Source organism: Chroicocephalus ridibundus, chromosome 1, assembly GCF_963924245.1.
Source record: "Chroicocephalus ridibundus chromosome 1, bChrRid1.1, whole genome shotgun sequence".
In the NCBI taxonomy this organism is placed as follows: domain Eukaryota; kingdom Metazoa; phylum Chordata; class Aves; order Charadriiformes; family Laridae; genus Chroicocephalus; species Chroicocephalus ridibundus.
This window is the reverse complement of record NC_086284.1, coordinates 140,009,766-140,030,489: the sequence shown is the minus strand read 5'-3', so window position 1 is coordinate 140,030,489 and position 20,724 is coordinate 140,009,766. Positions and strand designations below refer to the sequence as shown.

Genomic DNA, 20,724 nt, shown 5'->3' with positions numbered 1-20,724 from the left:
GAATTCAGTCTTCATTTCAAATGCTCAAATAATCATAATTTGTGGCAATTATAGTCTTGAGAGCTACGCTGTGGTTTGCCAATTTAATGGCATTTGCTTACCACTTTTTCAAGCAACAAAAGGCATACACCAACATGTAATACCACAGAGTTAAAAACATTTATGAAATTATTTACAAGTCACCAAGAATATATGCAATTTAATTTCTAGTATAGTCAATATTTTAGGTATCCAAACATTCTCTTTTTCTTCATTCTTCCTTCCCCCCTTTCTCTCCCCACAATTTTCCCTCTTAATTTCCTGTCCTGTTCTTTGTATATCAAGGGAAAAAAAAAAAAAAGCAAACATTGGAGAGCAATATGGAATGGATCTTAATGGATTACAGTAATTAAATGGTTTTGCTCATTTCTAATAGTAAGCATATGTATTAAAAACAGTTTGAATTCACATAGTCTTTGATTAGGCATCCATTTCTCTTGTGTAGGCAGTTGTTGGGTGTTATATTTTCAAAAGTCATTTGATAGCCTGAAACTTTTTATTTACAAAATAATTGGAAGCAGATTTTTAGGAATTGCATGTAATTTAATTGAATGCACAATCGAATGAAAAACACATCTATGTTTTATTCTAGTAACAATTGTTCTATAGTACCATCTGGTTATGGAAAGAAAATAATCATATAAATTAACAACTTTTGCTTCCTGTCAGGTTGAAAAATGTTGTCTGTGAATGCAGAAGGAAAATTGAAGCATTGCAGAATGTAAATATCAAATTAAATTCACTGAAATACTTCATTAGAAAACTTTATAAAAAGTGTTGTGAAAAGATTTTTATATGCAGAAATAGAGGAAAAGAAATAATGCAAAAAATATATGCATTTGTAAAAACATTTATTTGATTGAACACTGGTTAATGCCTTATGAGAGCATTTAGGACACTAATTCACATTTATCACATTAAATCTAATATGAAATTAATTTTGCAATGTATTTTACCTTTCTTTCATTCATGTCATCATTTTGGCCTTCATATTCACCCTAGAGAAAAAAAAAATAACTCATGTAAAAATAGATAAAATTTAATAAACATTTTTTCAGCTATTCCTACATTGTTGATTTTAATTTTAGGTCACAATTTGAAATGTAGTTATGTAAGAGTTTTCGTACTAGAATCACACACAGAATATATTTTCATTTTCCCAGGCAATAAACATTAATGTCTGTGCATTATTGAGTGATACCATCAGAGAACTAGATTTTTAATAGTATATACGTACATCGTGAAGCGGGTATGCTGCATCATAAACATTGTTTGCTATTAATGTGCCAATACCTAAACGAAAAAAAAAATTAAGATGGTCAACAGTTAGGCAAAGTTAAACAGAAAAGATTATTACAGATTTCACTTTGTGACATTACAAAGCTGTATTACTGAAAATATTCAAACTCATGTCAAGATGAGTATATACCAGCCTAGAAGTACCTGGCTATGGAAAACCTGTTTTCACAGAAAACCTCTTTTCCATACAGTGCTTTTTCTTGGGTGAACTAGTATGGTACAAAGACTGTTTTGACCACTTTCTCATCCTCATAGCAGAGGCACGTGACTGAGCACCTGTGAAGTTCTTCTTGAAGCTTGACAATGATCAGAACCATGGATCCCCACTGACACACCCAAACAATAAAAAAAAAACCACTTTCACAGAAGTTTGTGATTGAAGAAACCCTTACTCTCTGGTGACTAATATTAGATCAGGTCTTGTTTTCACTAAACCAAGCACTGGGTTTTCCACCCTTCCTCATATCAATACATAAGGCCATCCTTCTGAGTTTGAAAAAAAGCTTCTTTGTTTGCAGGAGTTAAATCAGTTTGTGCTTGCCAAATTCATGATTATGCTGGAAACCTGGATGAACCGGGACAAAAACTGCTGAATCGTAAAGGCTGCAACCAGGAAGTCTGGTTAAGACTAGTAGTTTATTCCAGGCGTTTTTGCTCTCGATGTCCAGTAAAAAGCAACCTGCTAGCTTGTCTTTAGGGGTGAAAAAAATTGCATAGTCGAATTACACAACTATCATTTTGAAATGTTAGGGAAAAGCCCTCTGGTCAGAGATGCTAGATAGGCATTACCTTTACATTTCTTCCTTGGTACAAAGAAAAATACTCTTACTACTACATGCATTAATGGAATCAGGAAATCTTCATGTTTGGATCATGTCAAGTCCTCTGTTGAAAGCATTTCATGTTTGGAAAGTTTACAATGGTTCAGAATTATGCTAGAAGAAAATATGTCATCCTTGTATAATATTGTAGAATTGGAATAAGATTCAGCAGATGTAAAAATCAAGAAGCAAATGTGTTTGAATTGTTGTTACTTTCTTCCTGTTATATTATGAAGCATATGTTTATGAAAACCAAAGACTGCACTACGTACTCCCAACACCACTGCCCTATCTCTTGTGGAAAATAAGCAATGAAATCTGAAAATAAAAAAAAAAAAAACCACAACAAAACAAAACAACAGAATAAACCAAGGATGCTTAAAGAAATCTTTTAAACCACTTACAATGAGTCATTTTAAGTCTTAAGACCACTGAGAAGGAAAACCATGGTGACACATGAAGCATAGGACTTTTGGTGGAGGCTCTCAGAAGACCAAAACAATTAGTGAATTTAGGTAAAACATGATGCATAATCATGTTTTGGTTATGGGCCAGAAAGATGGGAAGGACAGGAGGGTTAAAATATTTGCTTCATGTCAGATGGGATCTTGAGGTGACCTGATCTTGAAGTGGTTCAGCCTGTATTTTCACGTTAGAGCAAAAAAGAAAAGGGCTGAAAAATCACTACTAGTGCTTTGATCTCTAATGGCGGCTTTTTTTATACTGTAAACAAGAACAAGCTATTAAAATAGAGAAAACTTTTAAGTAAGAGGCAAAAGGACCCCATTGGTAAAGTGCTCTTTCCCTCCCTACTTCCACCCTTGTAGGATGGATTGCTTCTTGCAAGCTTTCTCTCGGTCCAACAACTTTCAACAGGTTATACATAGTCTCTCTGGTTCCCTTGGGAAAGTGTCAGCTCTGGGGGCTGGCTTTTTGTCAACAGGCTTAGCGTCCCTGCTGCACTTCAGGCTTCTTGCTTTGTATACCTTACGCTGCCTTGTCTGGAAAATCCTGCACTCTAGAGACATCTACTTGCACAGGTTCCACAGCTCCAAGGAAAGCATGGTCTCCCCTGTCTCCAGGAGGGTTTCCTGGATGCCAGCTGGAGCAATCCAGCAAAATAAGGTAGCATTCCTTTCTACTGCCCCACCAAAGCATTTGAACAGATCAAAACATAGAACAACAGAGAGCAAACAGTGAACAAAATGGACACCAGCTGAACAATGTTTTAGAAATGAAGAATGCCTGACATATTTTCAACCATCTTTTCATTTTTCTAAAGCAAACAGTGTAATAATCATAAATTTAAATGTTTTGTTTTGTTTTGCTTTGCTTTGCTTTGCTTTGTTTTCCTGAGCAAAGCCAAGTATTTTTGGTTGAAAAAAGACAAATTATTTTGTTTGGGGTTTCTTTTTCATTTAATTGGAAAAAAAAAATAAATATCTATTTCAGGAAGACCTAAATGAATCTATTTTCCACTCCAGCTGCTGGACCAAAGAAATCTATTACTACAGCTTCACTGCACAAAGTTACACCAAGACTGTGCAGGAATCTGTTGCTACAGCACAGTTATTCTTTGCAAGTACATTACCCTAGGACATTGCGATCTGCACATAAGTAGTCAAGCTTACAGAAGGACTTCCAGAAAACATGCCAGACAAGGAGCACTATCACTTCTTCACCACCAGGAAGATTTCTGTCGTGGTATCACAATGGATGAAAGAAAAGGGTACAGAAAAGAGAATAAGTACTCCTGTACTTATGTATTGAACTTCTAGAAAACAAAAGCTCCAAATATTTCAGGAATACCCCAAAAGTATCACACAGTCTCTTCAAAACAGTCATAGTTAAGTCATATATTTCACTATGCAGTTCATGGACATAATTGTTAAAGCTGCAGTAATAAAAATAACCTGGAAAGATGTATTATTCTATTGAAATGGCAAGAAAAATCTGCTCCTGGAAGAAATAATAATACATATTGTAGTTGACATCTGAATTTTCAAAAGCAGATCATATAATAATCAAATCCAATTTTATAACAGCTCATGAAATGCAAGTTATGTGCCAGTTCCTGCACCTGTAGAAATGAAAAGCAAGCTCCCATTACTATGTCCTATCCAAACCATGGGCCAGAAAGCCTGATTTTATTCCTCAGAAAAAGACATTTGTTTCAATCTCTATTTTTTGTGGAAATGTGCCAGCATACTTTTGTGTCCTGCTAGAAAAATAAATATTCTGTGAGATACTTAAACAATTCCTTTCAAAACAACATATATAATTATCTTCCCTCTTTCTTACCCATGTTGTTTCTGGCCTTTGTAGATGTGCGCTTCAAAATTTCACGTACCTGTGGAAAAGAACAGTGATATAACACACAAATTGTCTTTTAGCATTATTTTCAACACGGAGCTAGTAATAAAACAAAACTTTAAATTAAGAGGCTTCTGTAGAGTTTATTTGCACATACATTTAAATCATATGTTTCACTCATACATAAATGCATGACTTGAGGCTTCTAGTTAACACTTAACAATGCTATGGCAGCTCCTAGTAGTGGGTTATCTGCCCTAACATTTGTAGGCTAAGTCCTGCTGTGTCGTGTCCTTGTAAAACCATATGAAGTATAAAGACTTCAGGTAGAATGAGAATTTTACACTAAAGAAAATCACAACAAAATCTGACTTCATAAAAAAAACATTTAGCTTTCATATTTGGAAGTATAACATTAAGGTGCACATAAACTGATCAGTAAGTATGCTGTATCTATGAAATCCAAGTGAGTATGGATGAACACAGCATGTTAGGGAAGAGTTGGCATGGCATACCTAAAGAGAAATTTTGCCTCACCAACCCGCTGGAGACCTAGCAGGATATCAGGAACATGATACAAGGTTTCTCACCAAAGACTGCTGCAGCTAGGAATTTACTATAGGACTGCAGAGGAGGTCCTTTTATGCAGTAAAAACTAGTTAAAGATTAGGAAACAAGGCTTAATAGCAACTTTGCAATAGCAATGGAGAGGAGTCAGTAGCAGTGTTTCCCCACATAGCATCACCTACTCTGGAACCACTGGGCAGCTCCAGAAGGGTATTTCTTACATACTTGTGACTGCTCAGTGTTTTCCAGGAACAGGGAAATGCATAAACTGATGAAATTGGCAAAGTAGTCACTAACACTCACTATTAAAACAAATCCCATTCAGCATAAGAAGTCAACGATATGTTACTTTTGTTTACTTACTATTCGGCTGCGGGTAGCATTGTCAAAAAAGGTGTCTTTGTCTTTAATGTTGTACCTAAAATGTTGAGGGAAAAAAAAATCAGTTATGTTTTCAGACATGGTAGTAATAGTAAGATAACATATAAGATTGTGATTTAGAATTCATTTAGAAACCACAGCAAGTAAGAAAAACAGATGTTTAAAGGAAATATAGATTAAACAGTACAGCATAATAGACTGTGCTATTTAAGACCTAGTCATTCTGAGTTCTGCCTGGATTGCAATGATGGTGGGTGTAAAAATGAAAAAATATTAACTAATGTAAAATGCCCTTCAGATAAAGGGAGCTTGTCTATTGTTTACACAAGATGACCATTTAATATTTTCCTCCCTCAACACTATAACAGTCTGAGGTTACGTTATTAGGTTTCAACTAGCCTAATACAGATGTTCATTACTCTTTTCCAGGTGACCGACCAGTCAACATTTCACTTGCTTTCAAATAACCATTCCACTGGAATAATGCATTCCCTTAAACTTTAAAATCGTCGTATGTGAAATTAGCCTTCCCAGTTTATTCCCCTCAATCAATTTGACTTGTATTCAGTATTAATTAAAATTGTCAGAGAGGACAATAAATGATATGGTGGGTCATTAAATTTATTACTGATTTTTATTTATCAGACATAAATACAAGGAGACACCCATGAGGAAAAAAGGAGTGTTTAATGTCAAACCAGGCCCAGAAGTATTATTCTGAGTGAAAGGGCAGGTGTCAAGAATTCCTTATCTGTATATTATTAACCAAGTTTTAATTACTATAATAAATCTATCAAAAGGAAAAATATTATCGGATTTCTACTACCTCTTTCTTTTTTTAAAACAGGCAGTAATATCCTTAACCAAATAATCAGGAATAAGATGCTAGGATTTTTATACTTCAAGCTAAAAACAAAGATATTTTATTTGTTGTACTGCTTCCAGTTCCTTATTCAGCAGAAGAAAGTAGAACACTGGCAGAAAATCTCTGCAACGTAGATTTCTGTTAATTCACTGAAACTGAACTCAGTGCCAGTCCGTGTTCATTTACTTGGCCTTCAATAAATTTAGTTTTATGCAGACATATGCTTTCATCACTTGGAAATATTATCCAGGAATAATCTGACAACTTGGATATTTCCTCAGGATTTCCAGAAATACTCAATGAATTTCTGAATTTTAATTGAAATGTTGGCAGAAAAAAATGACAACACTAATATGATAAATTATAGCTTTCTTCATTGCTCATCGCAATTTAAAGTACTCACAAATATATTTTCTCTCTGGAAAATGGGTAAGACAAGCTTTTCATATTGGTATTTTCTTGTTGTGGCACCTGGGGTTGCAGAGGCTCAGTCAATTTGCACCATATTTCATTTAATGTTTTGAGTATTCCCACTTCCTCTGTGATTTCATACATCTGAGAAAATAAAACATTGTATATGAGCATGTCACTTCCAAAAAACCACTAAAATGCAAAAAAAGAATTTGCTCTGCACGTATGTTTAAATCTGTAACTAAAATAAGTGCCTTCTCTGAAGATATATTCCCATATAACAGCAAGCACCTGAATCCATAAGAGTTTCAGTTCCAAAAAGTTCCAAAAAGATATTCTTGCCCTTCACAAGCTACTTTCAGAAGAAAACTCAGTTCAGAATTGTTAATACAAGAAACATCCTTACTATCTAAACTAGGAGGTGCAGGGAGATGACAGAAAGGCAGAGTAATTATTTTGACTTTGTAACTGGGAACAGAGGGAGCCAAAAAAGCAAGAAGGGCCTTTACCTATTGCCAATTATACTGCCCCAGCAGAATAAATTATTCTTGGGTAATAATTGCTAGTATGGTCTGACAGCATATGTTCACATGCCACTAGAAGCGAGGATGCCAGACTCACGGCTATGTGGCATTTTTAAGTGCAAGGACCTAGCTTTTACTGATTCAGGCTGATATGTGTTAGGGAGCTTCCCAGAGATATGAAGGTATATTCTTCTAAAACACAGACAACCTTACCAAATATGAGTTTATGTCCTCCTCATAGACATTTCTTCCAGCCCTTCCACCAGCTTTGTTGCCCTCCTCTGGATGCATTCAAGGACCTGAACATCCTTCTTAAATTGTGGGTCCCAGAACTGCACACAGTTCTCAAGGTGAGGACTCACCAACACTGTATGCAGTGGGATAATCACCTCTGTTGTCTGTCTGATTATACTGTATTTGATGCACCCCAGGATGTGGTTTGCTCTCTTGGCTGCCAGGGCACACTGCTGACTCATATTGAGACTGCTGTCAACTGGCACCTCCAGGTCCCTTTCTGCAGGGCTTCTCTCCAGCCACTCCTCTCCCAGTTTATACTTGTGACCGGTGTTACTCCATCCCAGTTGCAGAATCCAGCATTTTTTCTTGTTGAATTTCATGCTATTGAAAATTGCCCAATACTCCAATCAATCTAGATACATCACTAAGACCTCTTATCCCATAAGAGAGTCAACAGCACCTCCCAGTCTAGTATCATCAGCAAACTTGTTAAGTGTGAATTTAACTCCTGCGTCCAGATCATTGATAAATATTTTGAACAGATCTGGCCATAGAACTGAGCCCTGAGGAACACTACTGGTGACTGGTTGACAGCCAGACATAGGCCCCATTCACAACAACCCTTTGAGACCTGCTGAACACCACTGGTGACTGTTCACCAGCCGAATGCAGCCCCATTCACTGCAACGTTTTAAGCGGTGCCGTTCAACCAGTTCTTCACACAGCACACCATGTCCCTGCCTATTTCACAGTTGGACAGCTTGTCCAGAAGGATACTGTGAGGGACTCTACCAAAACCTTTACTAAAATCCAGAAAAAAATTACATCCACCATCTTCCCAACATCCACTAGGCAGGTAACCTTATCGTAGAAGGATATAAAATTAGTTAGACAGGACTTTCCCTTTGTGAAACCATGTTGACTATGCCCAATGATTGCATTGTCTTCAGTTGCCTTTCAGTAGCACTCAGTATGATCTTCTCCATAATTTTTCCAGGTACTGAGGTCAGACTAACAAGTCTGTAGTTTCCAGGGTCTTCCCTCTCACCCTTCTTGTAAATTGTAATAATGCTGGCTAGCTTCCAGTCAGCAAGGACCTCCCCAGACTCCCAAGACCTTTGGTAGATGATTGATAGGGATCCTGCTTTAATATCCACTAACTTCTTCAGTGTTCTGGGATGAATCCCATAAGGCCTCAGAGACTTACATTCAGCTGAAACAGATAGACCCTTACAAATTCAGTATCCACAAATGGAAAGTCACTCTTCCCGCAGTTGTGGTCCGCTGACTCAGAGGACCAGGCAGCCCAAGGTCTATCATTAATATTAAAGACTGAGGAAAAAAAAGCAGTGAAGGCCTCCACTTTTTCTTCATCCCTATTCGTCATCTGACCATCTTCAGCAAGTATTGGTCCAATATTTTCCTTAGACTGTCTTTTCTATTAACATACTTCAAAAAGCCTTTTTGTTGTCTGACACAACACAGGCCAGTTTCAACTCTAGCTGAGCTTTGGCCTTTTGTGTTTTCTCCCTGAATATGTGAACCACATCTCTGTAATCTTCCTGCAAAGCCTGACCTTGCTTCCAGAGATGGTACAATTTCTTTTTCTTCTTGAGTTCCATGAGGAGTTCCCTGTTCAGCCAAACTGGTCTTCTGCCCAGTTTGCTTGACTTGCAACATGCTGGAGTTGCCTGCTTCTGTGCTTTTAAAAGGTGGTTCTTAAAAACTGACCAGCATTCATGGATCCCTAACCCCTCAAAAATGGATTCCCATGGAAAAATGCTAATTAGCTCCCTGAGTAATTTACAATTTGCTGTCTTGAAATCTAGAGTAACAACTCTGCTGATCTTTTTTCTCATTACACGGAAAATTTTAAACTCAACCATTTTGTGATCACTGTGGCCAAGACAGCCACCTACCATCACATCTCCCATTAGTCCTTCTCTATTCACAAATACAAAGTCTAGGAGGACATCTTTCCTAGTTGGCTCACTGAATACTTGTGGCAAGATATTATCTTCAACACACTTCAGGAATTTCTCAAACTTACTTGTTACAGCAGCACCATATTCCCAGTTAATGTCTGGGAAGTTGAAATCTCCCAGGACAAGGCTATCAATCCAGAAATTTCTCCTGATTGCCTACAGAATAATTCATCAGTGCTATCACCTTGTCTGGGCAATCAATAGTAGACACCCACAACAACATCTGCTTTGCTGTCCATCCCCCTAATCCTCACCCAGAGGCTCTCAACCATACCATCTCTAACTGCAAGGGCTGTACAGTCCAACTTGTCCCTTACATGTGGTACAACTCCTCCACCTTGCCTGCCCTGCCTATCCTTCCTGAACAGCCTATAGTCCTCCAACCCAGCACTCCAGCCGTGGGACTCGTTCCACCAAGTCTCACTAATACCAGAGACATCATAGCTCTGGGAATGGACCAATGCTTCCGGTTGGTTCTGTTTGTTTCTCATACTCATATTTGAGTGTGGCCCATGCTTACTCATCAAAAATAACTGTATTGTCATATTCAGAAGTATACATATAGTTAAAATTGCTCAAAAAGTACCTTTTCCCAGCATGTCATTTGTCCTGAAAAATTATTTAAGACTGAATATTTGAAAAAAAATTTTTGCAACCAATTCATCATGTTTAGAAACAGATACTTTCCACTGAAAATACTTTGTTTATGGTTTCATTGGATGTTTGAGTAAATAAAAATATGATCACAGAAAATACCTAATATGCCTTGAAAACAACCTTTTGTCAAAACAAAAATAGAATTTCCTTTTTAGTGGTTACTGGCTGAATTTTTCCGTCTGTATTGCCAAATCCCCAAGATACAAGATTTCAGTTTTTCAAAATGGATTTTTGTTTTCTTTACTGAAAATTTCTCTACCAACTGTCTTTAACTGCAAAAACTTAAGACATTAACATAGTTTTCCTGTCATGCTTGCTTTCTGGTTGTGTACTGGTAGTGCAACTGATGAGTATCACTAACTGAAAGCACAGGGCAGTTCCGACGACTTCAGTGGAGTTGTGAGCCAACACGCTAAATCATTGCAGGACCACAAATTTTGAGATCAGCTCCTCAGAATTTACAATGTTTGCCAGCAACTCTGCTGAAAGGTCTAGATATTCTCAGCTACTATGACTGTAAAGAAGAGAGCGAGCCAAAGCTTTAATGACAGAGGGCAAGTCTGAATTCACTAAGTCATTGATACCACCAGAACAGACTCTCTCAGCATCCCCAGACTTTACAGAAAACTTACGGCAATAACCAACTATCATACTATCTCCCATACTGCACCTCAACTTTGAGGAAAGTTCCTTGACAAAAATCCAAATAGCTACTGCCTTTTCAGCTTTCAGAGCCCTCCTTAAAACTCACCACTGTCATCACTCTTCTGAAAACAGTCTGTCAGCCAGCTGCCTCTGTGGCCTTTGAAATCCCCTTTGAAAATCCCATCTTAAATGTGACTCTGAATACTAAATCATCTCAAAATAATTAGTAATGTGAAAGAATAAGCCTGGCAGTTCATTTGCTCTGATTTTGAAATAAAGTAACTCTATGGGCTTCTAAACATTATCTACTATTCTGATCCACCCTTCTCCAGCCATACATCTAGTTGATAGAAGATGGAAGATACTTACCTTTTTAGTGGGCATTTTTATTTTAAGGAGTTCTGCTTCTCGACTAAGTACTTGCCAAGGTGCATGTATACGGACAAAACTCAATCCTTGGCTCTTATTCTGAAACATAAAATAGTAAACCAATGTATTTCAATATTATTGAACAGAATATAGTAATAAGGTTTCAAGATGTCAACTCCAACTAAATCATGCAAGAGTAGGCAATCACAGTGAATAACCAACTTCTGTTACAACTGGCTTAAGAGTGACTTTTCTTCAAAACTGTTTCTTCTAATGCTCTAAAATCCATTAATACGCTGCCTACAGTCTAGCAGTGAAGCCTGAAGGCTACAGTTCCAGATTTGGAATCATGTAAACCAGAAACTCCCAAGCTACAGCTTCCAAACTCAGATATTTTGTAACTCATCTGACTTCATTAGTGGGCTTTTGAGTCCACCTGAATCAACAAAGAAAAAACATTTTTTCTGCTCTGGGTGGGCTTTGCGTTAGGTTCCCATTTTCAGTTTTGCCCAACTATTTCCTGGACACTTTATCAGACTAGTTGTTGCTTACAGCAGATCAGGCCCAACATTTACTGCTCTAAATATCTGCAGTTGGAGTACCAACCCTAAACAAAATGTTCAAATTTAACTTCTGAAGAGAGACATGAGCCTAATATTTATGTAAAAACTGTTTATGCTGTGCAGAGGCAGATGACTACACAAGAGGGTTTCTGTACACTCAGTTTGCTGCGATCTGGGCTGTTGAGAGGATGCTGCCCCAGTAGTACATCTGAGCTACACAAAGGCACTCTAAGATCAGAAAGCAACACCTCTGGAAAAAGCATGAAAATGAAATGTAGGCGTGTTGATACAGAATTTTCCTCAATGCACACAAATAAATTATGTCAGTAAATTATCCAGATAGATGCTTATTGTGGAAATGAAGGGACTAAAAGTTGGGAGGGAGACTAGAAAGAGGATATGAGGACATATTTTGGGAAGGGAATGGGAGTGGACAGAAGGAGACTTTAAAGGCTTGATTAATGCTAAGATTAATGATCTTCGTGTAGCATTTCAGGGCTTTGGTGCTAGGGCATACTGTCACTTTTCATTTTCCCACCCATATGTGTGTAAGGATCAGGACAGTCCCCTCCCTTCAGGGAAGCATGAACCTCTACTTGCACTCCCTCACGTATATCCTGAAAATCGCAGGGTATCCAACTTGATGAAAAGCATAGCAGGGTTACATGTGGGGCATAAATGCAAAACTCGGGTGCCCCACCTGTAAGTAGCTGCCTGTTATATGTACAAACAGTTGCATATGTCTAGAGAGAGAATGTTAACGGACATAGCTTAATGTTACTATAATCAACAAGCAGCATAATTCAACAAAGCTGGGAACATAGATCGTATCCATGGAAACTTAGCATCTTCTGTTGGAAATGTACTCCAGGAAAGTTCTATTTCTCAAAAGTTTTGAGTTAAGAGAACTTGTAAACAGAAATATGATTAACAGTCTAAACGTATGTCTGAATCTAAAAGACTATTGTAGCACTTTTGCCTCAGAAAAAACTCTCCTCTCAGCCACAATGCTATTTTTTATGGTTTTGCATACAATTTATATCAATTTCCAAATAAAGCTGTTTCATATCACAGTGGTATCAGCATTTTAGAACCAGTATTTAATCTTTTCAAAGTGTATAAATGCTTACAACTTCATGTAAACACAAAAAAATGGCATTTGCTGAATGTTTCATAATGCTTCCTGATTTCAAAAAAAAAAAAAAGAGTTATTTGGAAATCCTACTATTCTTATTGCAATCATTTTGCTTTTATTTCCCATATAGCTGCAATATGAACTATTAACGATCCCTACATCACTTTCAGCTACCATTTCTTCAGTGGACCGATGTTATTTTAAAGAGCAGAATGGGCTGCAGAATCTCTCTCTCATCAGACCTCTGGGGAAGCCAGCTTTAAGAGAAGGAAGTAAAAATTTACTGAGCATGAGCAGATGTTCTGGTAAGCATTTGCTAAAATGTATTAATAACAGATGAGAGTTTAAATTTCAGTGGGTGAAGATCAGGAGGCTTCTTCTCAGCTTTAGCTAAAATCAGGTTTGTGTCCTCTATCTGGGGGACTATATTCCACATTGGCAAGAGGAGGGACAGTCTGATCTAATTGGTTGTTTCCAGCTCAGGCTCATATGACTACACAGATTGCAAATAAAATCACTTAGATAATTTGAGAGAGAAGACCAGATGAAGAATATGACCTTTGTATGCTTGAACAAAAATATGTTGGAAAGTTGTACTGTTTGTGAAATGATAACAGATGCTGAGGAATCAGAGCCTTAAAAGTCTTTAAAAACCTTAAAAATCACCCCACAATAGGAAACTGAGATCATTTTAACAAAGACTACGGCAAAGTAAATAAAGTCAGGAAAACAGGACTAGGTGATTCCTGCTGCATGGTAAACAAAAAATGCAAAACAAAAGACTGCTGAATATTTATCTTGGGATTACTAGAACCACGTTTCCCACATCTTCCTATACTTTCCTAACATTAAAATTAATCAAAGAAATTTAAAATAAATTTTAAATCATCAATCTCATATCTCAAGTGATAAACCATACACCTAGTTTTCTACTGAGACACCAAAATAGAAACCTGTGCTAGCTACTGCTCTGGTAAGGCTCCTTTCTCCACTTTTCAAGCCTTGACCTGCAGTAGTTCCAGTTGCCTGATTGCATGCCCTTTTTGTCATTATGAGAACTGGCGAAGATCTGTTCAAGTTAACTTATTCCCAGAGTGCTTATTGTATTGCAAACATTCTACCAAAAGTTAGAACTTGTTTTTCTCATTGCCAGAGTGGATTTATAACTGTCTGCCAGAGACATCCAAAAAGTGGTGTCATTTGGTTAATCACCTGAAATGATCAAGGTGCATGTGTTCATGAATAATATTTGCTGTAACGAAATGCTGTCAGTCTTCTATTTTGAATACTCACAGTCACTATTGCTTATTCATTGTACTCTAGATGTATCACTAAAGCTAACATGTTGTGCTGGCTAATGTTATTTTTGTCTGACCATTCACTTGTTATTTAACACAGCCATCCTTAATCAAGTCCTTTTTCACTTACAGCTGATGTCCCACAGGACTTTATTCTTGTTCTATGTCTATATCATTGCACCCCCTCATTATGTTACTCAAATGACTAAGCATTGCGATGCAGATGACAAACAGATTTGTTGCTTTCATGATCCTTTCTTCATCAAAACTGTATTCCATATTACAGAGTTCCTCCAATAAGTTTCAAGAGTGGAAGTTTTTCAATAAGTTGGTTATGAATTATTCAAGATGTATTTATATCTTGGCTTCTTTTCTAGTTTGTAAAACTGAATTGGGCCTTCCCATTTCAGTAGGAAAATTCAGCATTAAAGTCAAATGGAAGAAAATCTGGAAGGTCTGGTTTGCTTTTCAATCAGCACATGAAGAAAAATATATCAGATATTTCTTTTAGTCTATCATGTATTCATAGCAGTTTAAAACAGGACTTTAACAGCAGCCTATATTGCATTTTTTTCTGTCTTATAGCGGAAATGTATAGGCTGAATAAAATTCCAGTTTCTCCAAAGAGACTTTTTCTATCTTTCACACCATAACAGTAAAATACATTAGTAAGTTTCAACTGCAAGTCTAAGATTTATTGCAAACTTATCATCATCAAGGCCATAGCAGAAAAATATGTATTATAACTACAAAAGCTCTTATATAGATGTATATAAAGAATGTACTCCTATCAATTACAATTTGACTAGTGAAAACTGAAAAAGTGATTATTCTTTTTGGTTAAAAGATGAAGGTTCTGAAACATGGCTAGACAAGCATAATAGCTAGACTAAGTAGAAAAGTTCTCTCTCCCCAAAAAATGAGATTTGTCGTTGAACTTAGGTTTCCACAGAAGTCAGATATCAAGTTTGAGAAGTTTGTCATTCTCAAGTTAGCGGCACATCCATATTTCAATTTGACAATTACAACCATAACATGGAATATTTTTGAACCGCTATAACACAATTACCATGCTTTTATTAATCTATTCCAGTTCACAGTTTCTCAATTCCAGATCTTGTAGGGACAGGCCACATACTGAGGAGATGCTCTGTGAAGCATTCTCTATTGCAACAGGAGTTTGTGAAGAAGTTCTGTTGCTCCATAAAAGCATGGCATGTAAAAGGTGGTCAAAAATCTTTGTCCATCTCAAAGATTTTTCAGAGTGACATTATTTTCTCTGGGCAATTTGACTCCCACCTTACCTCATTCAGACAACCCATTTGTCATGTGTCCTGTCACCTCAAGATGAAGTTTTCTCAACAGTTTATTTAGACACCTCTAATATGAGCTAGAGCAAATTGATGCTAAAGGCATCATATTTGTCAGTCACAGTCAAGACAACAAAAAGGGCAAAACCAATACTTATCCTCTGGTAGAGCCACAGACTTTTTTGTGGTTAGCATATTGCTCCTACCAATCCTCTAAATTCAAAATTCACTGCTAAATGCTATATTTTAGTAAGTCTTTCTCATTATTTCTTCATCACTCATCCCTCATCCTATATTAAAGAAATATAGTTGTATATAATGTACAATTAAAGGAAATCAGTTATTTTAAAATACTTGTCCAAAGAAATAGATTTCTGCTGTGTATCTTAGTAGGAAGAAAGAAAACACTGACAGATAGAAAGAATCTGCACAGAAGTGATTAACTACTGTCTAAGGGAGACCAAGGGAACTGCTAATCTGTTTTATGATTTAAAAAAAATATACATAGGAAATGGAAAGGCATGAGTTATAGAACCTGAAGCATGTAAACTTCCTTCTTAAAAAGACAAACTATCTTGGCCTTAAACATTTTATCCTTCTGTGATTATTAAATAGATAGAAAAATACCAGACACATACAGACAGAAAGTTTCTAATGACTTCAGTTAATATAATCAGACATCTCTTGCTGACATTGGTAATACCAGCCACACTAGGAAAGCAACGAGGCAGTTTGTAGGGAGGAAAGACAGGTCCCAGTAGCTCAGTAAAAGTAATCATCTTCCTATTTATTCCATCACCAAATGAGTCAGTCACGTCTGCAAATGCAATTGTTCAAAATTAACATCTAGTCTCCTGATACCAGCCCTGGAAATTGAGGCAAATAACAATGAAAGTGCAGATAAAATGCAATTTCATGTTACTAGCACAGAACTCTGGTCAGATACGTTTTACAAAAGCCAAGCCAAATACTGAGCTGTTGGCCCCCTGCACAGGTAGCACGTGATGGAATGACACGGCATTGCCAGATTCAGACAGCAACTGTGAAAGCGTCTATGTTTTGTGCCAAATGTATTGAATCTCTATTTATACAAGGATTGGTGTTTTGCCGATCTTAACGTTTTGTATCCAAGATACAAAATCAGTTTATCTAAAATCATAGATAAACTGATTCTTCAAAGTATGTGTCAGTTACATTATATAAAGGAAAGAAAGTGCACTAGTTCAGGTGAGACATCAAGACCCGGAACGTCTTGATATGGAGATGTCTGTCCAGAACAATTCCCTACTCATGTTACGTATGTAATTGTAGGCAAGTAATTTAATTCTTTGTCACTGATTAAATGAAGATAATGGAACTTCCCTCTATGAAAAGACATTTGTAAAGATAAATATGTTACAGATAAAGAGGTGCTCAAATAATACAGTAAGAGTGTATGGCTATAGACAGTAGCCATACTACGCATCTTATAATTTTCACATTTTACCTTCAAAAACTGTAGTCCTTTTACTTTTTGCCAAACTTCCCCTTTTCTATTTTCATTATTTCTCTGATGTACGGATCTACCTTACTCTATGGCTGTATAGTGCCTAGCATAATGGGATCTTCATTAATGACTGCAGATTCTCTTGCAACAGTGTTACCGATAATTAGCAGCAATCCTCGAGAGCTCCAAAAAGTTGTCCCACTCCTGAGAGAAAACCAGTCACACGTAGAACAAGTGTAAAGATGCAAAGCACAGGCTTATTCACTGATGGCAAAGGTAAACTCCATCCAGTTCACAGTTAGGTTTATTTTCAGCGGCTCAACAAAGACAAAGCAGACATGCTCAAGTCCAAATTTCAGACCTTAAGAAAAGCTGCAATAATTTACACATTTTGACAGTTTTCCTTTCTCTTTCTTCATTTATACCAACAGTGACAGTGTTAATGTCCTGTTTATTTTACTCTCTTAACTCCCACCTCTGAACATAAACAGTTAAAGAATATACTAACGTGTATAAGCAAAGAACAGAACACCTTGGAATGAAAGTTCTGACCAAAACACTTTAAAAGAAACTATATAACCTTAATTCCTTAGATAAAGCATTGTGGAATGAAACAGTTGACTTTGCACATCCTTTGCAATGTTTCTTCATGGCATTGCTACCTTTCCAAACAAAATCTTCCCACTCATCTACAGACAGAAACTGTCTCTGAATAGAAGATGATACAGGAAGCCTGAAAACACAGGCGTGCTTCCCCTGAAGAAGATGGAAATATTTAATGGCACACAACAGAATGAAAATGAGCTGTTAGAAACTCAAGCACAAATGTAGAATAGATTGTTAAGTCTGCCAAATACAAAAAAGGCACAGACCTCTGCATTACTGCAGCACTCAAGGCAGAACCTATATGGAGGTGAGTAACAAGCATGTCAGGATTGTTATTCATTTTTAATTTTTTCCCAATGCATATTTTGGATTTCAAAATTAATGCATTTTCCTGATTATTTTCCAAATACTTACCTATGGCCTTTAATTACAACAGCCTGAAAAATGTAACTTTGAAATATAAAGCAAAATCTCCCCTGTTTGTTTACAGTAACTTTATCAGCAAATTTCTCCTATGTCAATGACACGCATTTCTTGCTACAAAAGCATATCACAATTTCAATAGATCTTCTGAGACTGAAGAATACCAGAAATAATAATAAAATGCAAAAGGGAAAAAAACCCACCCAAATCAGACTTCCTCAAAGAGGAAGGGAGGAGTGTGTCTACCCTACCACCTCCTGTATTCTGGCAGTGGGAATGGAAAAACACGTAATCAGCTGTCCTGGATACATTCAGTGCCAAATTAGCTAGCAAATAAGCCAATATTCTGTAAAATACATCATATCAGACTTGATTATCAATAATAAAATCAACAAATTTCTTGAGGCCAAAGAGTTAACATTAAAAAGGGCAAAATGTAATTCCTCTTGAGGGAATGAGACGCGGTAATCTGCACAGAGATTTATACCCTAAACCATTTTCCAGATGAAGCAGCAAGATCATGGAAGTCAATCTTTAGACCAGATAACAGGCATGTTACCAGTAGGGGGATTAATGGAATTGAGACTGAACCCTCACTCCGGCAGACTCAATCTAAAGAAAAAATATTTGGATGGAAAAAAAAGGAGTGGTTAGGATACCAAAGTGAAAAACAGAGGAATGGCACCTTAAATAGTGCTTCATCAGCCAATACTTGATCGGACGTATTAACAAACAAGCAAATAAAGGGATGATTTAATTTTTTGTTGAAAGATTTTCAATTTCAATTCAATCTTGAAAAAAAAAATTGAAGGGTTTACTTTTCTTTAATTTAAAAGTGTTAACAGATGGTACAAATGTATACGTTTACTAGGTATCCTAATCATATGCTACAGGCCTTTCCAGGTTGGTGTCTCCCTTTGAGGTCTCTCCCCAAAGATCAGTAGCAGTTAAGAGGAAGGTTGGCTGTATTTGCAGAGGCTTGATTGGAAGGGGATGAAGATGAAGACTCTCAAACTGTTCTGGTTGGCTTGTTTTCTGGTGGGGAATTCAAAACCTCCCTGGACAGTTAGAGCTTCACTATAAGCAGGGAGAGATGGGGAAGAAGCACTGGCAGTCGCACAGTAACATCATGTGACACATTTAGGATAAGGCAACAGGTCCTGGGGTGGATAAATAATTGGTTAACCAACAGGAAACAGTGGGTAGGAGAAGATCCTGCACCACTGAAAAAAAAGTCATCTAAGGGGTTTTGCAGAGTCAGCACTGTACAACATCATCATAAGTGGCCTGGAAAAAGAGATAAGCAATGAGAAGACAAACTGTGCTGATGAAGTTTTTCAGGGTAGCAACAATAACAGAAGATTGTGAAAAATCGTACAAGAGCTTTATAAGAGTAAGAGACTGAACAATGGCAAATGGCGTTAAATGTAAATAAAAATAAAGCAATATGCATAGGTTAAAACCAGTTTCGCATATAACATGCTGGGCTCTGAACTGACCTACACCAGTCAGTAATGACATCTTGGGGTTGCAATAGAAAGTTCCTTGAAAATATCAGCTCAGTATTTTGCAAGAGCCAAGAAGTAATTCAACCATTACATTCCATTAGGATAGGAATAGAGACTTAGAAAAAAATATTATTTAAACATAGCAATCCATGCTGTATCCACATCTTGAACTAAATGTCTCCCTGTCTCCTCACCTCCAACGAGATAAATTAGGCTGCAAATGAATTCAGAGGTTCAGATCACCATAAAAGCCTTGCTATGACAAGCTATATAGGAATCACTGAGTAGACTGAGAGCCTCCGTTCTGGGAAAGAGCAATCTTAAGGAAGACGTTGTAGAAGTGTATAAAAACATGTGTGATAAGGAGAGAGAGTGTGAATGGACTGCCTACTGTCTCTTTTGGGGCAAGAACTGAAGGCCCTCAGACAAAGCCAGACTAAGCTGTTGGAAGCTAGACTCAAAATAAAGAAAAGGTCACAGATATCAATGCAGTGGGTAGTAGTACTTCTGTCTTGCCAAAAGACTATATGGGTGCAAAAAAATCTATGATGTTTCAAGAAGAAACTATACTAGACTTTGGAAGAGAGATCCATGGAAAGTTCCTAGATAGACGAACTACATCAAGTGGGGGAAATTACCTGACCTGAAAGTAGCTGTCATCAGTAGATATAGTAAAAGTGTCATAAAAGTTTGTACTGTTCCTATTCTTTCCTAAATATTTTACCATTGCAACTGTTAAATACACAGTACTATGTTGATGGACTGTCTCAAATGATAGGATGATTTTATGGTAATATACTAGATCTAATAGGAGAGATTTTAGTATCGGACCTCCTACTTCCTACTATCAGCTCTTCTTGTATGAACTGCATAGCCAAAAAATACACAGTAAGCAATCTAACTGCCTCACCCTTGGACAGACTGTAGGCTGCTACGATTCACTATTGTCATGAAAGTCACGTGCATGCCACGCAAAAAAGGGGCTGTTAACAGCTCTCTGTTCAGTGGTGGAGCGGAACAGGGATGATGAAGGTGTCTCAGTAGGTGCTCACATCATGCCTGGGTTCCCTACCATATCGCACTCTGTAGCACCTCAAGTCTAGAGAATAATGGGGACCCAAGAGCTGTCATTAGTTCGCAATCTCACATATCTTCAGATCATCCTACAATTTGGTGATTAGTTTATAATAAGTAACACAGATTATGATACAATTGCTTTACTTCTGATTTTTAATGAGACTATCAGGCTAGGCTGTCAGATGATGTAATTTGGCACAGCTAC

At 37.0% G+C, this 20,724-nt stretch overlaps 1 protein-coding gene across 1 annotated transcript in view; it reads right to left on the bottom strand.

The window, feature by feature from the left end:
- The window catches only part of ANO2 (anoctamin 2), a 191,298-nt gene that overhangs the window by 136,246 nt on the left and 34,328 nt on the right, over positions 1–20,724 (bottom strand). The window contains exons 4-9 of the mRNA XM_063322738.1: positions 11,114–11,212; positions 6,689–6,840; positions 5,403–5,457; positions 4,461–4,509; positions 1,277–1,332; positions 996–1,037 (exon numbers count right to left, since the gene is read on the bottom strand). Coding sequence (XP_063178808.1) covers positions 996–1,037; positions 1,277–1,332; positions 4,461–4,509; positions 5,403–5,457; positions 6,689–6,840; positions 11,114–11,212 — 453 coding nt within the window. The remainder of the gene's footprint in view (positions 1–995; positions 1,038–1,276; positions 1,333–4,460; positions 4,510–5,402; positions 5,458–6,688; positions 6,841–11,113; positions 11,213–20,724) is intronic.